The following is a 24,415-nucleotide window of genomic DNA, read 5'->3' on the forward strand; positions in this document are numbered from 1 at the left end:
AACCCAGAATCCCAGTGCCTAGGCTGACAGTCCTAGTCAGGTTCCTGTCACTGAGGTAAACACTGTGACCAAGCCAGGAAGGAGAGGATCTATTTGATCTTATGCATCATGAGATGCAGTCAGGGCAGGGACTCAAGGCAGGAACCAGGAGGCCAGAACTAAGGCAGATCCCAAGGAAGAACCATGCTTACCAGCTTGCCCTTCGTGGCTAGCTCAGGTTGATTTTAATACAACCCAAGGTCACCTGCCCAGGGGTAAGACCATCTTGATGTGAACTCTCCCACATCAATCATTAATTTAAGAAAATGTACCCCCACGCTTGCCAAGAGGCCAATCTTGATGAAGGCATTTTTCTCAAATGGGGTTCCCTCTTCCCAGTTTGCCCTAACTTATGTCAAGCTGACAAAAACCAACCAGTGCACTGCTGTACCTAACTCTACATGCTATCCTCTTCCTGCAAAGTGACTCCGAAAGCTGAAGCGAACAGCCTTTACTTTGAGGTAACTTCCAAATGCACAAGGCCAGCAGTTTGCTGCACGTATTTGTCACCTTTCTGCACGCTGAACATGAATCAGGGACAGGAAAAACTTAAGACTTTAAATTATGTCTTTAATTACCACCTAGATTTCAAGCCAGCCATGTAGAAAATGCAAAATAAAAATTACAAGGCTTGCCATTACCTGTACTGCCGAATGGGACTTGGAAAGTGACTTGTATACCTTAACCAGGTGTGATCAACATTGAAATAAGAGAAGCTGCTTGAGTCTCTGGCTGACTCAATTAGACACGCGAAGCCTGAACCACATCTCTCCTTTCTGTATCTAGCATGTTTTAGCAGCCAGCCCCCAGCCGCTTTGCACAGTGTCTACTTTAAGAAACCAGGAGGAAAGGAAGCAGTGAACATTTGCTGTCCGCCCACTTTTGTCAGGCTCTGTGTTAGGTGTTTTACATTTATTACATAATGTTGTATCCTCTCAGGGCCCGGTGAAAGAGTTCATTTAATTTCTCATTTGCATATAAGAGAATCAAAGCTTGTAGGAGTAGTTTTTTTAAATAAGTCTGATAAGTATTAAGCTTTGGGATTATGCCAAGGTTTAATTTCACAACTATAGCCTTGCTTTGGACTATCAAGTAATAATAGCATTCTATACTATTAGTCAAGGTTTATAAAGAATATACTTTGCCAGAGACTTAATAAGGATTATGTGTTTGCATCCTCACTGAGACTGTAGAGGGGGGTGCTATGTTGGTCTCAGATTCACAGAGACACTAATTGGTATGAAATCCTAAAACTCTAAGTTTGGAATTTAGATACAAATTCAGGAAGGCTGACCTCACACCTGTGTTTTTAAGCAGTACTTCATGAATTCTGAGTGGAATATAATATCATCATCTTTTTCATATGTTCATGCATAGCGAAAAGCATAAAGGGCCTCGAGGTTGGCAGAGGTAAACAAAGAGGGAAGAGCGAATTTTCCTAGTGGCACAAAGTGTGGGAGTGGGGATAAAAATATTTCACCTACAGAATCAGGCAGTTTAGATTTGCAAAGATGGGGAGAAAAGAGAAAGATTTTTTCCACCAGAAAGAGAAGCAGGTTTTATTAATATGTCTCATGGGAATAAGCAGTTCTCACTAACTTAGGTACAAATTTTCATAAAATGAATCAGACCCTCTGAGAAAGAATTGCCAGAGTGATGTCAGAAGAAATAACTAACAGTCTTGTACAATCTCTCGGAAGGCATCCATCCAAAAGAAGATAGGTACCCAAGCCTTAAGGAAGACTCAGAGCAATCACTCCACCCATATAGCTGTCGAAAACAGGGTTATCTCAGTGCCCCGGAGTGGCCTTATCCTTTGGAAAATCTCCTCCTCCTACTTCATGGGGCAACAAGAGTGTGGATTTCATAGTTGTCCAGCTCTACTTAGATAGACTCTGAGCTGGACAGCACTCCCCTAAAATTGTACAACAGAGAAGATTTAAATTGAGCCTACACTAGAAAGATCATGTATCTAGAACCTGGAAAGAAATGTTAAAAATAAAAAAAAAAAATCCACCATCCCTTCTCTGTTATGGACCCTCATAAATTTTGCAGAGAGAAAGGGGAACTGGTGTCAGAGTGTGTGAAACAGACAGCTCCTTTAGTGACGAGCCGGGGAGTGAGAATTAAAAGGCACCAGTGACATTTCTGCATATTTTGAGTTTCTAGAAAAAGATGTTATGCATAGAGAAGAAAAATGTTCCAGGATCTACATGCTAAATTTAGTGGTAACAAAAACCCAGCCGTGATGTGTTTTTGTTAAACCAGCTTAAGATGTAGAAGTAACTGCAGTGGTCTCTGGATTGGTATTGCGGTCAATGACATCCATTGGCATCACTCACATTTTGCGTTTTCTACAGTATAACTTGCCGTAGTGACATTGTGCCAGGTTAAATTGCGAGGTCTAAAATTGCTTACATTTCTAACTCTCCAGATATGCCAAGGGGTGAAGCGTGTTTCATTCATGCAGCCCAGACTCCTAATCTGCTTAAATACAACATACAAAATTCAGTTTTAAACAAAATGTCAAGGGCCTCCAAGTAATCCAAAACAAAATACTCTTAATATTATTACTGTTTGTCCACAGACTCAGAACTTACCTAACTGATAATTTTTCATAATTTTTTCAAAGGTTGGGACCTCTTCTCTATCTCATCTCTGGGAATTCTTATAAAGAGGAAGGAATGAGTATGTTTGTAGTGGATTAATTCTCTTGCCTTTATTATTTCCATAATTAATATATCATCAATTTATCTCTTACCTACCCATCCACAATTGGTCTAGAGAGATGTGAATAGGTGTATAGATAATTATTTTATGGCCATGGAGCATTTATCAACCACAGTAACATTTTAATATAACCTGCTCTTTGCCTTTCAATGCGAGTTGACTGGGACCTAAAGCACTCCAGGATAAAATGCAGGCCAAGGTCAGTTCAACCAAAAGGTGTGGTCTTTTCAACCATGGGCTACTAGAAATGAAATGAGTCAGCCTCATAGCCTGTCAGAAAGCAGTTGGTTAGTTATATAGCCATTATGTCACTATGACACCAATAGGAATATTAAGCCAGGCAGGTCACTACTGCAGTATGCAGGTCCAGCACTACATAAGATAATAGATGTATTTTCTCCCCATCAGTTTGTGTCACCTTCTGGCACTATAGAAGTCCATCCCTTCCTTCCTATACTACAAAGATAATCTCATCCAAGTCACAGGACTGTTCAAATATATGTCCGTTTTTAGGTCATCTATTGATTATTCATCTTATATTATTTTTGTATTCTGTGCTGTCATAGATCTTAGTGTCTTATACTCTAAATCCTACAAACTTGTTCTCCTTTGTCAAGATCATGCTGACTATTCTCCTTTTGCGTTCCCTTGTGCATTTTTAGAATCGGTTGTCAAATTTTCTTTAAAATTACTTAGATTTGTTTGCAATAACCTGAATCTATAGGTCAAATTCAAAAGGTTGATGCCTTAACAATGATTTGCCTTTAAATTTATGGAAGTTATCATCGTATATTAATTCCATTACCCATTTTATTTAGGTCTTCTTAATTTATGTCCATGAAGCTACATAGGTTTTATATACAATTATTATTGATCTTTGTTAAAATTTTTCATAGTTATTCATCTATGTTAATGCCATTATGTATGGTACTTTAAATTTTTTATTCTCAGGCCATTGAGATGGGTCAGTACATAAGGGTCTTACTACCAAACCTGACAACTTGTGTTTATTCCCTGGAACCCACCTGGTGGAAAAAGAGAAGCAACTCACGCCATTTTTCTTCTGACTTCCATAGTCACTGTGATATACCTCGTGCACCTTATGGCAGGCATGTTCAACCCCATAATAAACAAGCAAACAAATAATTAAAAACACAAACATCTCCAGTGATATTGTAAGATGAATTTCATACACAATTATAACAAATATGGCCAGTAAAATAATTATTTTTGCTTTCAAATTAATAACCTCTTACGCTTATTTTGCTGGCCTTATTTATTTATTTATTGAGACCTCTAATGTAATACGAATCCATGTGAGGAGAGTCGAAACAGTTGGAACAGTTTTTAAGATACAGTTACTCTGTCTCAGCCTTCATTCTCTAACCTAGTAGGTTCTTCTTGGGGACATGCAAAATCCACAATTTAGTAATGGTGGTACACACCTGAAAGGCCAGCACATGAAGGCTGAAGCAGGAGGATTGTAGGATTGTGAGTGTGACAACTGCCTGGAAGACCCAGGAAAACTACATTGCAAAACAAATAAAGACCCAAAGACCAAGTCTCACCTGATTATGATGTAAGGGTGTTCTAGAAGTACATGCCAAACACTATTTCTAAGGATAAGTCTTCCTTACCTCAAGAACTTTCACAGTAAGAATCTGTCAAGCTAACTTTCTTTGTCTTCATGTCTCCATCATCTTCTCTGGGAATTATAGATGTAGAAATATTATTTTGAGACTCTGGTATATTACTTTTATTTCTGACTCCAGCTCTGGAAATAACATGAATGAAGGCTCTAGAACTTTAACTTTTTGACTGGGTGTAGAAAAGATAAGAAAACATTGTTCTTTCTGCGTCAGCAGACATATTTTAGAAAGAATTGACTACCATTTTTTAAAATTTCTGATTGGTAGTTGTTGAGGTCACAACTGAATTTAGTTCTCTGTGTGCACACTCTCGTAGTCACATAGGCCCCCATACAATCATACGGTATTGCTACATGGTGGGAACAATATGGAGGATTAATCCTAAAGAATTTATCTGTGAAATGCATGTGACTACTATGAATCAAGAGGGAGTCTAAAAGATAGCACGTTATTTCCTAAATATAATTATTTATAATTATATAACAAAGGCAAATGTCTCTTAAGACTGAGAGGCCAAAGGTGCCAAGGATATTTATGGAGACAACCAGAATAACTTTCCTAACCTGTTGTCTGTTGCTGTGATAAAGACCATAATCAAAAGTGGCTTGGACATGAAGGTATTTTGACTTATATATGTCGAATTACAGTCCATTGAGGGATGTTATGAAGGAACTCAAGAAGGAATCTGAAGGCAGAACTGAAGGAGAGGCCATGGAGGAGTGCTGCTTACTGGCTTGCTCCACATGGTTTGCTCAGCCTGCTTTTTATAGAACCCAGTACAATCTTCCCAGGCGGAGACACTGCCCTTAGTGGTCTTGGTCCTCCTCAAATCAGTCATTCATCAAGAAAATTGCCCGCAGATCTACCTGCAGGTCATTCTAACAGAGGCTTTTTCTCAATTGAAATTCCTTCCTCCCAAGTGACTCTGGCTTGTGACAAGTTGACAAAAAAATGTAGTCTAATTGGAACAGTACCACAGTCATTACAAATAACTATAGAGTGTTGAGACTGAGCAGGGTCTTTTCATGTTGCTTGTGATCTGAACTTCACATTTTTACAGGTGACATGCCTGAGATCTATCCATTGCCAGTACTAGTTAATAAGATAATGTTAGTCCCATCCCCCTTGTTTCCTATCCCAGAGGACTTCTGATGCCACTCAGTCAAGCATTTCATGGAAAGAAGTTATACATATGAGACAGATAAAGAGTATGGAAAAACTATAATGCTAACACAATGAGATATTCATGTAAGATGATGTAGATGGTTAGAGCTAAAGAAAAATGCAGGTAAAGAGGGAATGTGGAAAGAATTTTTAAAACATTTCAAATACAAAAAAGGAAGCATATCAGGGGAGGCAAGAAATGGAAGATAATCATAATTGAAATATAAAAATAACTGAATTCAACAGTATGCAGCAAAGTATAGTATTTTAATGCAATTTTCTTTATAAAAGTATATCTATTTAAAAGTACTTAAGGAATATAATAGCCTATAGTAAACTTATATGAAAATGTATGTATCTAGGTGTGGTAACAACACCTGTAATCCCAGTATAAAGGCAGATACAGGAGAACAACAGTAAGTTCCAGGCCATCCTGATATACATACATAAGCAAGTTCCAGGCTAACGAGAACTGTAGAGCCAGACCCTGTCAACAACAACAGTAATAAATTGAATGTCTGTGAATAACCTAAAGCTATTAGAAGCATTTAGGGTTTTTTTCTTTTTTATTCTTTCTTTGTTGTTGTTATTTGTTTGTTTGTTTTTGTTTGTTTGTTTTGGCTTTTCAGGAAAGAGTTTCTCTGTAGCTTTGGAGCCTGTCCTGGAACTAGCTCTTGTAAAGCAGGCTGGCCTCAAACTCTCAGAGATTCACTTGCCTCTGTCTCCCAAGTTCTGGGATTAAAAGCATGTGCCACCACTGTCTGGCAGCATTTAGTTCTTAATCAACATCTGAAGTATGAAATGAGTATGAAATAGGAATTTCCCACAGATGTATTTTTCTGTATCAAGAATAAATATGTGTGCCGGGCGGTGGTGGCGCACGCCTTTAATCCCAGCACTCGGGAGGCAGAGGCAGGTGGATCTCTGTGAGTTCGAGGCCAGCCTGATCTACAAAAGCTAGTTCCAGGACAGGAACCAAAAAAGCTACGGAGAAACCCTGTCTCGGAAAAAAAAAAAAAAAAAAAAAAAAAGAATTAATATGTGTAAAAGAAACCCTGGGAAATCTTTGACTAACTAGTCCTTCAGACAGCATTGTCATTCTTCTTCAAACATGTCTCATAAATAACATAGGAGACAGGATCGCAGCATTTTATTTTTTCTTTTTTTTATTGTTTCTATTGAGCTATATATTTTTCTCTGTTCCCCTCCCTTCCTGCTCTTCCCCATTGGCCCTCTCCTATGATCCCCATGTTCCCAATGTACTCAGGAGATCTTGTCTACCCATGCAGATTAAATCATGTATGTTTCTCTTGGGGTCCTCTTTGTTGTCTAGGTTTTCTGGGATTGTGAATTGTAGGCTTGTTTTTCTTTGCTTTATGTCTAAAAGCCACTTATGAGTGAATATATTCTATACTTGTTTTTCTGGGTCTGGGCTACCTCACTCAATATGATGTTTTCTAGATCTATCCATTTGCCCGCAAATTTCAAGATGTCATTTTTTTTCTTCTGTGTAGTACTCCATTGTGTATATGTGTGTATGTATATCTTCTACATCCATTCTTTGGTCAAGGGGCCTTTAGGTTGTTTCCAGATTTTGGCTTTGACAAACAATGCTGCTGTAAACATAGTTGAACACATGTCCTTGTGGTACAAATGAGCATCCTTTGGGTATATACCCCAAAGTGGTATTGCTGGGTCTTAAGGTAGGTTGTTTCCTAATTTTCTGAGAAATTGCCATACTGATTTCCAAAATGGCTGTACCAGTTTGCACTCCCACCAGCAACGCAGGAGTGTTCTCTTTACCCCACATCCTCTCCATCATAAGCTGTCATCAGTGCTTTTGATCTTGGTCATTCTTACAGGTATAAGATGGAATCTCAGAGTTGTTTTTATTTGAGTTTCTCTGATAGCTAAGGGTATTGAGCATTTCTTTAAGTGTCTTTTAGCCGTTTTATGTTCATCTGTTGAGAGTTCTCTGTTTAGGCCTGTACCCCAATTTTTATTAGATTATTTGTTCTTTTGATGACCTATTTCTTTTTATAGCTTTATAAATAATACCATTCAAAATTTCCATTTCCTCCCAATTCCCTCCTGCTCCCCCGCTCACCCTTCCCTCTTCCCCTCCAGTCCTAAGAGAGGGCAGGGTACCCTGCCCTGTGGGAAGTCCAAGGCCCTCCCCCCTCCATTCAGGTCTAGGAGAGTGTGCATCCAAACAGACTAGGGTCCTAAAAAGCAAGTACATGCAGTAGAGACAAGTCCTAGTGCCATTGTCATTGGCTTCTCAGTCAGCCCCAATTGTTAGCCACATTCAGAGAGTTGATGACCAATTTCGTGAGTTCTTTGTATATTTTGGAGATCAGACCTCTGTTTGATGTGGGGATGATGAAGATATTTTCCCATTCTGTAGGCTGCTGTTTTGTCTTGTTGACCGTGTCCTTTGCTTTTCAGAAGCTTCTCAGTTTCAGGAGGTCCATTTATTAATTGTTGCTCTCAGTGTCTGTATATGTCACTTACCAAAATTAAATCAAGGCCAGATAAGCAAATTAAACAGACCTATTACTGCTAAAGAAACAGAAACGGTCATCAAAAGTCTCCCAACCAAAAAAAGCTCAGGACCAGATGGTTTTAGAGCAGAATTCTACATGATTTTTAAAGAAGAACTAAGACCAATTCTCCTCAAATTGTTTCACACAACAGAAACAGAAGGAACATTGCTAAGCTCTTTTTACGAGGCTACAATTACCCTGATACTCAAATTACACAAAGACATTATAAGAAAGAGAATTACAGACCAATCTCACTCATGAACATTGATGCAAAAAATACTCAATAAAATACTGAAAAGCAGAATCCAAGAACACATCAGAAAAATCATCCACGATGACCAAGTAGGCTTCATCACAGAGATACAAAGATGGTTCAACATTTGAAAATCTGTCAATATAGTCCACCATATAAACAAACTAAAAAAAAAACACATTAGATGCTGAAAAAGACTTTGACAAAATACCACATTTCTTTGTGATAAAGGTCTTGTAGAAAACAGGGATACAAGGAACATACCCAAACATAATAAAGGCAACATACATCAAGCCAACAGCCAACATCAAACTAAATGGAGAGAAACTCAAAGCGATCCCACTGAAATCAGGAACAAGACAAGGTTGCCCACCCTCTCCATATCTATTCACTATAGTTCTTGATGTTCTAGCTAGAGTAATAAGACAACAAAAGGCGATCAAGAGGATACAAATCGGAAAAGAAGTCAAACTCATTATTTGCTGATGGTATCATAGTTTACATAAGTGACCCCAAAAATTCCATCAAGGAAGTTTTAGAACCACTATTGACGAATTGACTCCATTAGATGGGACTCTGGGGCACTTTTTTGAATGCTAACTGATGGAGAAGACCTTAAGGGACTGTGGGTGGTACCACCCCTTGTCATGCAGTCTCGGGTTATATAAAATAACTGAATGTGAACTTGGAAGCAAGCCAGTGAACAATGTCCCTTCATGGTCCCTGCTTCAGTTCCTGCCTCCAGCTTCTTGCCTTGGTTTCCCTTGATGATGGAATGACAGACTATAACCTATAAGCCAAATAAACCTCTTTGTCTTCCAAGTTTCTTTTGATCGGGATCTTATGCAGCATTAGGAAGCAAACTAGGGCAGTAGGCTCACAACCGAAACACATTCTTAGGGGAACATGAAAAGTTTGAAGAGATGTGTAGTGTTGCATCAACACAAGTGCAGGTCCATCCAAAGTGAGTCTGATGTGGATAATCTGAGTAGATTCCAAGAAAACACTGGATGAGAACAGTACAATGAGAGGTTGAAGTTGGGCTTGGGGGTTGGGGTGACCAGCAGACAATGAGTTTTGGGTTGAGCAACTTCAGACTAACTTATGGGAACTGGCTGACAATCAGAAATCCAGTGGTGAGCGGAGTAGTTCAGAGGTGAAAGAGACAAGGAGAAGATAATATCAAGAAAAATAGATCATGAAATATTCCAAAGAGACCAAAAAAAAAAAAAAGAAGGATCTGTTAGAAAGACATTGGCAGCCTTTCAACATGACCTTGATAGAGACAGTAAGTTAGGAAGCAGTAGATGGGATGAGAAAGAAGGGAAGGGACGGAAGACCTGAGGTGCTGGGAGTGCCTTAAGAAATTCAAGAAGAATCACAGAGGCCATGGTAGAGGTCAAGGAAGCAGCAAGGTCAAGGGTAACAATGCATGTGTGAAGGCAGGAGCCCAGAGGAGAGAGACGGGAAAGTCCAGAGGGGCTGAATATAAAATGAGAGGGAACTGGGCAACTGCAGTACAGAGGAGAGCCTTGTAGAGCCTGAGCTGAGAGACCAAAGGGCTGGAAGGCATACTGAGCTCTCCTTTGTACTAAAGAGGTCAGGTTATCCACCTGCTGGAGGTGGGCACTTATTAGACTGAAGAATAATGACATCAGGGCAGAAAAAAAGATCCTGTGTCATAAGATTCAGAAAGACAAGCATAAAGGAGTTTAGCCCATCAATAGTTACAATGGTGGCATCAAATGGGTTCTGATCACACCCCCAGAAAACCCTCTGGTTCTTTTGCTGTGTTTTGTGGAGTGTTGCAGTCAGGCACTGCAAACATTCAAAAGATCCCAAGTCCCTTTGATTGTTACCTCTCCTTCAGGAACAATGGTGCAGAGCTGCCGAGAGAACTCCAGTACAAACAGCATTATTTGTATTAGAAGTGCCCGAAAGCAAAAGTTGAAGGTTCACATAGTAGGTATTTATGTTGAGATAAGCACATCCTACAACCTAGTGAATGGAGAAGATGGCCATCACTTCTATGAATAAGCCTGGTCTCCACTGAAAATATCAATTATAAAACCCATCCTCCCAAACTTCACCACACTCTCCCTCCATGTCTCACCCTAAATTGTAAAGGGCAGGTAAGAGAACTTCTAAAGATGCCCTTATCTGTTTCAAACTTTATTTGGGCGTCTGGTTGGGAGGGATAGAAGACTGAGGATGTCCTGGAATAGGTAGGTGCCCTTCCCCAAGGCAAAAAGGGCAAGAGTGACAGGAGTGGGAGCGGGGAGCAGATAAGCTGGCCTCTGTGCCCCTTCAGCAGTTTCAGGCTGGAGAGGCCCCTGGGTTGTGGAGATTGTAGCCGCCTGCTCTTGAAAGGAGAGGAAGTGTATTTGGCGGGAGAGGGCACAGTGCTGCTGACTGGGCATCTTGGCTTTGGAGTCTTCCTATTCGTATTAGCCTGTCTTGTGCCAGCGACTGAAACAGGGCTGCGGCAGGAGGCGGGGTGTTGGCCAAGAGCGCTGACCCTTTGGCCCAGCGCTGGGAGAGGAGTTAGGGGGAGCCCTGGGTACAGACCAGGGCTAACCTGATCTTGCTCCAGTCCACCAATCCTTAACGGATTTTCTTTCTCTCCCTTCACCCTTTTCTCTGCTCTCTTTCTCTCATTCTTTCTCTACCTCTTTTTACCCTTTTCCCTCTCTTCCCCACCCTCCTTACCCCTTCCCCTTCTTTCCCCTCCCCCTCCCCTCCCCCTTTCTATGTGTGTGAGCCTCCTCCTTTCCCCTCCTCCCCCTTTCCGCCTCTCTCCCTCCCCCTCTCTCCATCTCCTTCTCCTCTCAGCTCGCCGGGCGACCCTGCTCCTGCCTCCCACATTAATGGCGGCTTCTTCGGAGGATGACATAGACCGGCGGCCCATCAGAAGAGTCCGCTCCAAGAGCGACACGCCATATCTCGCAGAAGCCAGGATCTCCTTTAACCTGGGGGCAGGTAAGGACGCCCCTCGCCTTCGTCTGGGTGTCTGGCACCTGCTTCCTTCCCTCCCTTCTTCCTGGGCCGGATCAGCCCCCGCCCCTCCCTGACGCCCCCTCCCTGCGCCCTCCTGCCCCGAGGGCGCCCCGCTCTCACACTCGCTCCCTTTGTGTTGCCCGCGTGGAGAAGGCGTATGTGTATGTGTGTATTGCAGAGGTGGGGGAGGGTAGCGCGTAGAGCCTTACACCCAACCAGTGACACCCACGCGGGCTTTCCCCTTCCAGGAAGAAAAGAAAGTGTCAGTGGTAACAATGACCCCAAGAATCACCAGCGGGGTGGGGATGCCCTGCGGCTGTGGGCAGAGGGAATGGCAGGACTTCCTGGGTGAGGCTGTCGCTGGCGGGGTTACTACAGGGTGGAACTTGTTGGTGACATTCAAACGCGGGTGATTTTGTCTAGAGGGTGTCACCGCACTGATGCAGGGAGGGGGCGGGGCTGACCGGGAACAGTGGCTGGAAAGCCAAGTTGATTGTAAAGATGAGAGTGTGGTCCACAACAAGCGGTTGGGTGATTCCTTGCGTTCCAAGTGGCCCAGATAGAATTAAGTGAAAACGGTGAATGGCAGAGGAGAAAAGAGTGGACCGAGGGAAGATGAGGAAGGAAGAGGAGAGGGAAAAGGGAGAGAAGGGGGAGGGGAAGGGGAAAGAGTAAATGAAGGGGGCAGAAAGATTCAGTTACTATGCTTTAGGTGTGTGACTCAGGCACCCAGGGTCACCTAATAAGAAACATCAGTCTGTCCTTTCCTGCTGCTGCTCCAAGCTCAGAGGAGTTGTTCTCTCTGAAGTTTTCACCACTAACTTTACAGAACACTTCTTCTGAATGGCTCCTAATCCTCAGCCTGACTGTGTTTCTTCCTCTTCATGCTATCGTAAAGGGTGAGGGGGTTTCCCTTAAGGTTCAATCAATTTCAAAATAAGTTTTAAAAAGCAGACAACACATGTTTTTTATAAAAATTAAGTACTGAATTGGTGTGTGTGTGTGTGTGCACTCTTGTGTACTGAAGCAAAGAATAAGTACTCAATGCCCTGTGGAGAAGAGTTTAGACACAAGACTGTTGCTTGGAGAAAAAGATTGACTCACTGAGTAAGAAACTTTAAATGGCAAGGGGGGGGGGGGTAAGTGACTGGGCCAGAGTAACCAAGTATGTTTTCTTCTTAATGACTTGGCTCTTTTAAACAATGTGTGTGTTCACTTCCTAAATGGTTGCTTCTACATTGAAATTGGAGGGGAGAGACCTTCATTGTGGAGTTTTGGTCACTATGGCATGTTGTAGTAGTTTGTGGGGCTCTTGTGGGAAGCCCTGCTTGCATCTTCCAGGTCCGGCACATGTTTTTAGAGGCCTTCCAAAGAAGTGGAAAGAGGTCCTTTTAGGACTAATCTTGTTCTCTCAGGCTAAAGATATTAGGAATTTTTGGTGTTTTCAACTTAGTAGAAAAGAAAATGAACTAAAGTAAAGTTAGTAAAGATTGTTTGCCTTCCTAGTAGTGCTATAACAAAGTAATAAAATAAATCACTAAGAAGGGGATCAAGTTTCGCTACTATTCAATTACACTGAACCACAGATTCAAACCAATGACTTCATCTTTTATTCTGGTTAAATTTCTCTGGAGTCCAACTGAAAGATTGGTTCAGACAGATCATGCCTTCCATCTCATTTGGAAATAAGGAAGCCAAACATGAACCCAGTCCCTCCTGCGTCTCCCTACATGCACCACTAATGGCAGTGACAGGACCAACACCATTTAGAGAAAATGCTAAAGGACAAGATGACATGGGCAGCCACAGCTCTGTAAGGAGGGCTGAGGAGCTGTCCTCACGTCCTGGTGCTGAAGTGAACGATGGGGAGGCAGAGACCTGACTGCATGAGGGACAGCAAGCAGTGAAGGGGGGTGTTCCTCGGATTTCTCTGATGGAATCCTGGGAAAATGTATTCTCCAAAGACATTTCTATTCCTGACAGCCCTACACACACACACACACACACACACACACACCACTCCTGCCTGTTTGCTGTGTCTCGTGTCTGATGCTCCATGCTCAGATGGGACTGTTTTCCCCTCCCTCTCTCTAACGTTACACTGCCTGCTCACTCCTGGGGCTTCCTTACTTTCCAGCTGGTTTCTGGTTGCTTTCTTAACAAAGTAGATGCGCTCACAGATGTGCCTTTCTACCACATTTAAAAGTAATTGTAACCCCTGATTTAAAGGAAGAGACAAAGCAAACAGCCTTGTTTATCTCCTTAAGCAGAAAGCTGTAATTAAGCTATTAGTGTCGTTATCAGGGCTGCTGAACAGGGGAGCCTGCACATTCCCAATAAATTGTATAATCTTGCATAGCATGAATTTTGTTTGCCTCTTAGCAGCAGTTTATAAACGAGTCAGGCAAGCACATCTCCACTATTTCCTCCTTTCCCCCAAGCACAAAGTTTTTCTTTGTTATTTCTGAATAAATTCTCATCCTTTTAAAGTACTTCTGTCAAATATTTGCCTCTCCAAACCCACTAACTGTGTACAAGTCCATCCTTACACATTTTACAATGGCTGAAGAAGATGCATACACATGTATTTATTTTTCTTGATGATCATGAAATCATTTTGGGTACAAATTCCTTCCACTAACCCATATAGCTACTGAATAAAAGGGACTGGATATTTTGAAAACTAATCAAATACTTTAGCATTCTTTCAACTATACCCTGTCCCTAACAGAACTTAAGAACTTTATTTGGAAACCAGTCCAAGGTTGAGTGTAGTCTATACTCCTATACCTATACTCTCAGATAGTATGACTCCTTCACAGCTATGTGGGAATGCCAACCTCCATTGCATCTAGACTGAGATGAGAGAGAACAGAAATTTTCTGAGCCATGGACTTTATTTAACTCAAATAACCCCTTTCTGGATTTTAGGCTACATTTTAAAGCTACAAGTATGAATGACTGCTTGGTGAAAATAATGTCAATACTAAAGAAATTGAAGGCAATGAGTTTATTGGAAGGTATCTAGACACCAGGTCTCATGTAGGACAGTGGGAGTGGGTTGCTTATTTTCCTATTATTCTGTAATAGGAGAGTAGATTCATACTGCCAGCAGCAGTAATGAACATCACTAACATTTACCTTGAGAGAATTTATCTTCTTGTCTTATTAAATCATTCACTCGCCGAATTAAAGAGACAGGTATCTTTCTTACGCTCTCCACTTATCTGTATATTACATGATATAGAGTATTTGGTCATTCAGTATATAAGGGACACTTGCACCGAAGTTCTATATAATTATGCGTGAAAGTGAATGAAGGCAGTATGGGATGGAAAAGAATTAAAGCATGTATAAAATATCTAAAAGAGATGTCAAGAACAAAATTCTAACTTCTTCCTGGTTAATTTCAGACCATGTAACCTGCTCCCCGACATAAGAAGATACATTCTGTGTGTGTGTGTGTGTGTTTTACGCACATGCATATATATATATATATATATATATATATATATATATATATATATATATATGGGGTGGGGGGTGGGTGTGGGTGCATGTGAAGAGGCCAGAGGACATTGCATGATGTCATCATCACAATCTTAGTCCTTTAAGATGGGATTAGTGGATCTAAGCTTGTAGCCACCCAACCCCAAGATCATCTAGCCACTCCCCACCCCACAGTCTTGGTCTTACAGGTGAATGTGAACCTTCCTTCTTATCTGGGGGCTCATATGAACTCAGGCCTTTGTGCTTGTGCAGTGATCTCTTTTTCTTTAGTCTCAGGAGGCGAGCTCTTCTTTGACACTTCAGAATTGTTTTGTATCTTTGGATATTTTAGATGAATAGCATGCTCAACCTCAGCGTGCTTATATTCTTCACAAGACCAGGCTCTGCTTTTGTTCCCAGTCATACTGAACGATAAGCATTTCTCACTTCCACCAGTCTCTTCTACTTCTTCAGGCCCACAGGGTAAAGGAGTCATAACTGGCTTAGTTTGGGATACCTTAAGAGTGGATGGGTCAGCTACACCCAAGACTTTTAACCTCTTCTTCACAATTAAAGTTAAATACTATAAAAAATGTATGTTTCCCTTTTATCTTTCTCGATGGCTAGGGCAGGTAAATCTAGGTGCAAACAAGCCACATGGCAGGCACACCTTGAATATAAAATTTTGAAATCCACACGGAGTGATACTTCCAGACATTTTCCTGGCCACAAACTACAAGGCATCATTCTTTTCTCTACTGACACATGGGTGGTCAGAAACAAATGAGCTACTGGTTATAACACAGCAGTTGTATATCGATGCCTTTTTTTTCTACAGATACCCTTTATTACTGAAGAAAACCATTTTTCAGATTGGTTTGTAGAGTTACCCTTTGCTCTACACAACTTCATTTTGTGCACTGTTTAGTGTTCATATGGAGTAGTCGAAATTTAGCACGCTTAATTTTTAAGTGGAAACTAAAGATAATTTATAAGGCTAACATTTTCTTTCCTCAACTTAATGAAGTAAAAGGGAAACAAACAGTACAGCCCAGTGTGTTATGCGAGCAAAGTCAGGCCCGAGGGAAACGACCGGTGCCAGGTGCCATTCAGTGTAGGAGACTCTGGCGTCATCACATGCCCAGCCACTTTGGGGAGTGGCTGTGACTTCTAGAGGGGAACAGTACTATGTTGACACATAGAATTCTTTAGTGCTAGTGCGTAAGTCTTTAACATAACGAAGGCTAGTTAAAGAAATATGATATCAATTTTATACTCTTATCCAATAATAGTGGACTTGTACAACTTACTACATGGGTTTCCAAAGCCAACAGGAATGATCTCACAATAGGACCTTTTTAATGTATCTGAATGAATGTGCTGTGTAAAGCTTGTAAGATTCCTATTGAACTTCTCCTGCCCGATTTATATACCCCAAATTACTAATCAGCAGCAGAATCTCTGATTGTAAAATAGCTGGGTTGTGCTATAGACATGGGGAGTGTGTGTGTGTGTGTGTGTGTGTGCATGCATGTGTGTGTGCACTATTCTGAACAAAGCCCCATTATCTCTGCATTTCAAACAACCAAATTACAAGTTGGTTTAATATTAAAATTATGGTTTAATCAAGGGTGCAGGAAGAGCTTTATTACTCTTTATTACTCATACATTTCTCCCATATGCCCTTGGGCCCTTTATTCATACTGACTTAGTGATATTCATTCCATTAAGAATATTAACTGAGCAGTTAACTGTGGATCAGAGCCTTTTCAGACACTGCTAAACCTCAGTAATGAAAGAAAGAAATAGTATCTTACTCTCTTGAATTTTAAGTTTTAACAGTGGATTCTGGACAGTAACATGCAGTGAAATGCCCTTTACCCAGTGCTTGGAGTCATAAGTGTTTCAGATTTCAGACACTTGCAGATTCTGGATATATGTATAATTTTATCAGTTGGATAACTCTACAAACCTGGAAATCAAAAATCTACCCCTACCTCCAAATCAATCATTTTCAAAAAAGTGTTTGGACCAGGCAATGGTGGCACATACCTTTAATCCTAGCACTTGGGAGGCAGAGGCAGGTGGATCTCTGTGAGTTCCAGGCCAGCCTGGTCTATATGAGCTAGTTCCAGGACAAATAGGGCTGTTACACAGAGAAACCCTGTCTCGAAAAACAAAACAAACAAAAATATGTATTTGGACTCTGAAGCATTTGGATTGAGGAATTTTTTTTGGATTAAAAACATCGGGTGTATAATCTCTGAGAACACAGCCCAGTATTTCATAAATCAATGCATATAAAGGACAAAACAGAGAAAAAGAATAAAGAAGGCCGAGAGCTGACTCACATGGAAGAAGAAGGGTAGACGGCAAGATTGACAGTGGGGAGAAGGGACTTGATTAAGTTCTTTAATTCAGGTAGAAGAATAAGTAGTATGTAGTGGGGAGAGAGCTGAAGAAGGGCCTTGAGCTAGGACAGTCCAGGTATCTAAAGGAGTCCAGTGTGGCTAGAGAGGAGCAAGAGAGGAGATTCCAGAAGGAATGGGACTCTGGTCATACATAAAAGAAGGAAAGCCAGTTTGGAGGCTTATTGTAAAACAGAGAAACAGGTGAGTTGCCAGCATGGTGCGGTCAACACCTTAAGTTCTACTTTCAGTTGCATGTCTGGTCAATGGGCTTCTCGGAGGATTAATGTGCAGCGTGAGGAGAGAAGAACCTGCAGTATTTCAGAGGCTTGGCCTGAGTAGTGAGGAAGGAAGGGCCTGTTGGGGTTAGCAGAATGGCAGAGTTCCAAGAAAGAACTGCCAAATGTGTGCGATGTTTGCTAAACATCTAAGTGGAAAATCAAACAAGCAACTATACAAGTGTCTAATTCAAATGAGGTTATTCACAGAAATCAACAGTTATAACCATATACAGAGCTGGTACTAGAGAGACAGCATTTGCTAACTTTGCTGTATTGAGGACTTTTTGGGCATTTGCCCATTCATATCTCACAATGATTCTAGGAGACTGGCATTATCCCTGTGTGTGTATATGTGAGCTAAGTCAAAGAGAAGTTATAATGTAGCGAAGGCACTACAGCCAAGAAGAAGAGCTGAAATTTAGATCCTGCGATACATCTTCAAAATCTGTGCTCTGAAAAGTCATGATTAACCCCAAAGCATAAGTTAACATCACCAACTATTTTCAGAGGTCACACTGAAAGCTGAACGAAGTAAAATAAAGAAATGCAGATAGGAACATATCTTAAGTCAGTATTATAGGACAAAGCTGTGGCTAAGACTCACTGTGAGAAATGCACATTATCTCAGCCTACTGGACTCACACGTAAGCTTATAACTGATAAGTGTACCCTGTGCTTTCTGGGCGGTTCTATCCTAACCCTCCTGCCCGTTCCATTCTAATATATTTTAATTATAAAACAACTAGTTACAATCCACCCAAATTACTTTACAACTCACAATTAGATAAATGCTACTTAACTGTTGGCTTTTCTAAATTTAGAATATTTACAAAGAAATATTAGTTGATTCTTATGAATGGTTGAGAGGGAGGAAAATTTTCTTCTCTTACCTAGACTAAGTCAAGGGAATAGAGGAAAGGACTAAGAAGCTGGGTCTGGTGTAGCCCTTGGATACCACAGGCACGGGGGTGCAGGACTGGTATCGTCCTCAGGTACCACAGGTGCAGCTGGGGGTAGGGGCACAGATATTTTTAGAAGCCCACAGAGACATTGTAATTTCTTTTAAAGTTGAAAATAACAATGAACAAACAAGTCCATAAAATGTATTTGTCATTATACTAACATTACATAACCAGCAAGAGTGGAACTAAGGACAGTGAGGGGGGCTTCGTCAGCATCCGTAGTGGGATGGTGCAGTGGTTAAAAAGACAGAATCTGGAGAGACCTCCTGGGTTCTGTTTCCCACTCTGCAACCAACTGTGTGATCTTTTGTGAGACATCTCACCTTCCCCTCCTTCAGTCCTCTGGGTTCTCTGTGAAATGGAATTAATGGTGCTGGCCATCTTAGAAGTTTATTTTGAAGATCTAATGTTTTAATGAACTGAGACGCAGAAATAATGCTGGACAGACATGAGTGCACCTTATCACAAATGGACAGTGAGCGCTCTCCTGTTTCTTCTGCTGCATCTTCAGTCTAACTCTCTAAGGTATTCCTGCCTCCCAACCATCGCCTCCACCACCATCAGCACCACTAGTACCACTACAACCATCACGACCGCCCCACAACCACCACCACTCACCTGTAATCCTAGCACTTCTCCAGCCATATGGAAGGCAGAGACAGGAGGATAAGTTGTGGGCAAATAGAGGGACCCTGACTCAACCAAGGTGAAAGGCAGGGACTGACACCCAATGTTATCCTCTGACCTCTACACACACATACATGCATGCACATACATACACATGCACACACGCACACATGTGCACACACACCAGAGAGGGAGGGAGAGAGAGAGGAGAGAGAGAGAAAAAAACATCTTACCTTTGGGTAGTTAAAGGGACTCTCCTCTCTTTGTGAACTCGAACTTCTGTGATGAATTGTAGAGCTGCTGTTTCCCAAAGCCCAAGTCCCCATGTACAATCTGTATCACATTCTGAACCTATAATAAGCGGATAATAGTCTCTCAGTCTTTCTCCCAATATTGAGAGTATTTTCCTAAAGTGCTAGATGAAGGGCAGAAGCAGGTGTGGTCTGGGTGACGGGGACAGCTTTCAGTATCTACCTTTGGCAAACAAAGGCACAGGAATAAAAACTGAAAGATAAACTAATCCCTCTAAAGCCAAAACCTAAATTCAATCTTTAGTTGTCTCCAAGGGCTGAACACAACATTTACCATTGTATCAACTGAGGTGGTGTTCACACCTCTGCTGGCAATTCTTCCTGTGCAGAATGTGGTCTCCACAGAATCGCCTTCTCACTACAAGATAAAGCTTTACAAGTGCTTTGGATTTCAGAATTCTTTTGACTTTTCATTGCTGTTCTGACCTCGCTTCAGCTTCCCATGTAAGAGTGATGTTCAAGATGGAACCTATTGTTCTGACCCAAAGCACCTGTATCCCACCCTATGACCCTGTGGAATGCCACAAGGTGCATTGACCTAACTGGGTACAAGATAGTCAGATACCCTGTTGACTCTCCTCTTTCATGACATCCTCTTCTCTTCGCTTCACCCTCTCTCCCCACCCCACCAACTTGATGCCCTAATTATTTGCTTTTAGTCTTACAAAAGCACGAGCAGAAGTTTCAAAGCAAAAATCTTTATTTCTGAGAGAGAGAGACTTAAATGTCCCCTGCGGATGCGCGGAAGTCTAGGGCTGTTCATTACCTCCCACTCACACCACGGAATTACAGTTTGCACAGCTGTGGAGCCAGCTGCCCTGCGTTTACTCCAGACCTCGCTTGCACTCCCTTGCAGCAGGAGCCTTGTTACACGCTTGATCACAAAAGCTGGTTGTTTCCAGCAAAGCCACTTCTTCAAGAGGGAAGTGACTTCTGTCAGCCGCTGTGGTTAGAACTGAGGTGCTCTGCGTGTAAAGCAGCAGTTCTAGGAAGAGTTTCTCATCGTTAAAGTTGCTCAATTGAAGCAGGGCAGGCAGAAAGAAAAACGTGACTGGGTCTTGTTTATTTATTTGTGGCCGTGCACTCCCAAGGCCCCTTCCCCCAAAGTATGGATTTCATTCATAGAACAAGTACACGTTTTCAACAAATTGTCTAGGGAGAAAGCTATGGGAAATACTACAGACCACACCAAAATCTGGTTTGTCACTTATTCCCTACTACACACAGCTAATCATGTCATGTGATTTCATACGTATATTTTACTATATTTGATATTGAAAACATTTAGTTAACTGTTTGGAGGAAATTAGGTGTTGGGTACATTCTACAAATTCTGCAAGATTTCTCAATGAATGCATCTTTTTTTCAAGTGCTGAAATGCCCAAGGTAGTTTTTCTTCACCCCCTCATGAAAGGAGCTTACTGTCCATATGCAATAATAAATCATTAATGCGGTTTCTGAAGTTTAGCCAAAGGTGGCCCCTGTACTCCACACTCCACTCAGTTCTCACCACAAAACCCGCTGTGCAAACAGGCTTGCCAGCAGTAGCTGTAAAGAATGCTTGCTTGGCCCTTCTGTAGGTCTGAAGATTCTTTGTGCTTTAAATTTGACTCCTGTATTTTGCAATTGAAAGTCAAACAGTATGCTTTTCAGGTACCTTGAGGACACTGCAGTTTCTGGAAACAAGAGATTTTCTCATGTTTTTCTTGTCCATCAAAATCTGAATCCAAATATTCCACTTGGTGGACAGAATAGCAGCTAAAGAAGTGGAGTGTGCATTAAATCTATCACCAGCTGGAACCTCTATAAAACTAATACCAGGTCAGGTCAAAGGATGCTGAAGCCGTCCTTTAACTCCGTCCACTAGCCTCTGGGTTATAATTCACATGATGTGATCTGTCCGGACAAATTCTGTTCTAAAACCATCTCATAAAGAAGCATTGCTCCTGCAGAGTCCTGTCATAGCCTAATTATAAGAACAACCAAGCAGAGTTACAGCCACCAAAATCTGTGTCCTGGAGCCTCCCTGAGCCTGCTTACTAAACCAGTGAAGTGGAAATCCAGAGACAGAAATGAATGAAGACTGAAGTTAGCTAGTCCTGACGTGTCTGACATAACCATTCCATCAGGTGCAATATTAGTTCTCCCTTGCACCTAACCTCATTGATAAGAGGCAGCGTGCCCTAAACATGACCACAAACAAGCTGGACACAAACAGGAAGGAATCTGTTGGCACTATCCCACTGACTTTTTTGTACACATTTGTCCCTGGTTAATTGAAAGATAATAGTAGTTGGTGATTTAATTTAAATCCAGTCATCACTGTACTTGATTAGGAGCTTTGGTATCAGATTGCTGAAAAGAAACTAGGAGTAGCAATTAAAACACATCGTTCATTAATATTACTAAACAACACACTGAGGGGAGAGTCCGATCATGAAAGATGTAATTCCTTTTCACATGATACCAAGACTCCAGTCTGAAGGTATTACTTTATTGCGAAGTGTGATCTCCACATAGAGCTGAAGTGGGGGTACTAGTTCTGAAAAGAAACCACATGGGAGATACACACACACACACATACATATACACACACATACATATACACACATATGTGCGTGTGTGTGTGTATGGCATAGAAGGAGACAAAGCACAGAACAGAGAGTAGTATTCACGTGGAAGTTTTCGTCACCCAGAACTGGGGGAAACGAAAGCATGAATGAGTGCTAGAATATTGATTCGTGCAACTGAGCAAATGCCTTCTGTGGCACCAAGCTGATTAAAGGCTCCTGCCATATTCTTCCTGGTTCTTAGAGCACTATCTCCACCAGTCTCTGCAAAGATCAGATACAGCCCAGCAGTCACAGTGAGCCTTCCGTGCACTGTCGTGTCTTTCCTACATTCTAGCTGCTCTCATTTCTCTCAGATTTGCTCTGTGGGGCATTACAGAGAAACAATCATGGGAGTCATGTTGGTCCATAAAAATGTTCCTCTTCACCCTAAATCTAGTTTATGCCAATCTCTGTTGGTGAGGTTCAGTTCATTTTCTCTCCAGGAGCAGAGCACTATACAGGGCTTAGGTTGTGGTAACTCCCTTCATCCTACCCCTGGCCTTGCCTCATTCTAGAACAAGATTCCTTGCTGTGGTGAAAGTCTAGAGGTGGTGTGACCAGGACCAGATGCATACATCTGGGTAGTGAATACAAGACCAAACGTCATTTCTTCGTACAGAAGGAAGGTCTAGGAACTTTTGGTTCATTCAAGAGCTGCTGTAGGCAAGCAATGGTGAACAATGGTCTGATCACCTGATCACCGAGGAAAGTGTCACAGTACAGAAAAAGGTCATGGTGGATTTGCGTCACAGATGTGTACTTGAATTCTGACACTACTGGGAAATTTGGGGGCAAGATTATTATCTCTTTTAATTTCAGCTTGTGCCTATTATATATACTATGCAGAAAATATAATATATAGCATATAGGTGATTATATTATGTATAATATATACATTGTATGTTATGTGTAATAATATATAATATTATTATATATTAATATATATGAGTTGTTAGAATTGCCTAAAAGGTAGCTATAAATAATTGAGGAACTGGCACAACAGGTGCTCAGAAGCACCTTTCCTATGAATCTAGGAGGAAATAGACTTGATTTATCTTAGTGACATAAAACCTTGATGTTGTGTCTTAGTGACAGATACTTGTCTATCAAGAGTCTCTATAAAATCTTGGATGACCTTAGGAAAAGGAAAGTTGATTTGTCTTTATTCTGACATTTTATTTAACAGTAATGTTATCTATTTAATAGTGTTTCACACCTCCATCAACAATGGGATCCATAAGTAGATTTGCCATCCAGAAAAAGAGGCATCTTTTTTTTCCCCAAGAGAAGGGGCCACATCTGTCTTATTCTGCCTTAAATGCTTGTGGCTGGTAGGAGGCTCTTACTGTGATAGATGTTCAGAAGTATTTGTCAGGGGAATGAATGTATGAGAAAACAACCAAGTGGTAAGTACTCCATCCTTCAGATTTGCATTTCCCTTCATCTAGCATCATCTTCAGGCAACTCCATAGTTCCAGTCCTAACTCCTTCTCCTCTGAGAGTATCTTATGTGGAAGCTGTAGAGCAAGGAGACAAACCTATTCAAGCTACTACCCCCAAGCCAGTCAGGCCTCTCTGGGATGATCTATCCAATTCTTCCCATTCTTCTCTTTCTTCAAGGAGTGTTCATAATGCTGATAGTCTCTACATCATTTGTATTTCAATCCCAAAAGTTGTGGGAAAATAATACTGATCAGTCCTTTTATCTGGCAGTTGCCACATACCTTTGCAATTATCTCATTAATTTGTCTCTGCCCAAGTTCCTAGACTGTAAGGACAATTGTAGTTCCCGTCCCTTCCCCCACCCTGCATTCTAGACAAGTACTCTACCCTGAGCTGCATGCCTAACCTTCTTTTTAATTTGTATTTTGAGATGGGGTTTGGGACTAAGTTGTTCAAGCTGCCTTGAATTTATGCCATGGCCTTGAACATTGTCTTAGCCTCTAATTAGCTGGACTACCAGTGCTGTGCCACCAAACCTGACTGTAATGCATTGTGTGTGTGAGAGAGAGAGAGATTTTTTTGAGACAGAGTTTCTCTGTGTAGCTCTGACTATTCTGGGACTCACTCTGTAGCCAGGCTGGCCTTGAACTCAGGGATCTTCCTGCCTCTGCCTCCTGAGTACTGGGATTAAAGGGGTATGCCACCACGCCCATCTCCACAATGCAACGTTTTGCAAACCATATGAGACATTACGTCTTCTGTGCTTTAGAGATACGACTATCTTTTATTCTGTCCATTTTGAAACTTCACAAAGATTGAAGCAGATATTATGAAATGCAAAGTGGGTATTTTAAAGTGGCCAGAGTGTGCTTTTGCTTGTCTTGGAATTTTCTTTTTCATTCAT

General features: G+C 41.4%; 1 protein-coding gene across 6 annotated transcripts in view; it reads left to right on the forward strand.

Moving 5' to 3' along the window:
- The window catches only part of Phactr1 (phosphatase and actin regulator 1), a 424,574-nt gene that overhangs the window by 13,024 nt on the left and 387,135 nt on the right, over positions 1 to 24,415 (forward strand). For all 6 annotated transcript variants that reach the window (XM_057786935.1, XM_057786937.1, XM_057786934.1 and 3 more), the window contains exon 3: positions 11,214 to 11,360. In XM_057786935.1, the coding sequence (XP_057642918.1) occupies positions 11,214 to 11,360 (147 nt within the window). The remainder of the gene's footprint in view (positions 1 to 11,213; positions 11,361 to 24,415) is intronic.

Source organism: Chionomys nivalis, chromosome 13 (assembly GCF_950005125.1).
Source record: "Chionomys nivalis chromosome 13, mChiNiv1.1, whole genome shotgun sequence".
NCBI classification, from domain to species: Eukaryota; Metazoa; Chordata; class Mammalia; order Rodentia; family Cricetidae; genus Chionomys; species Chionomys nivalis.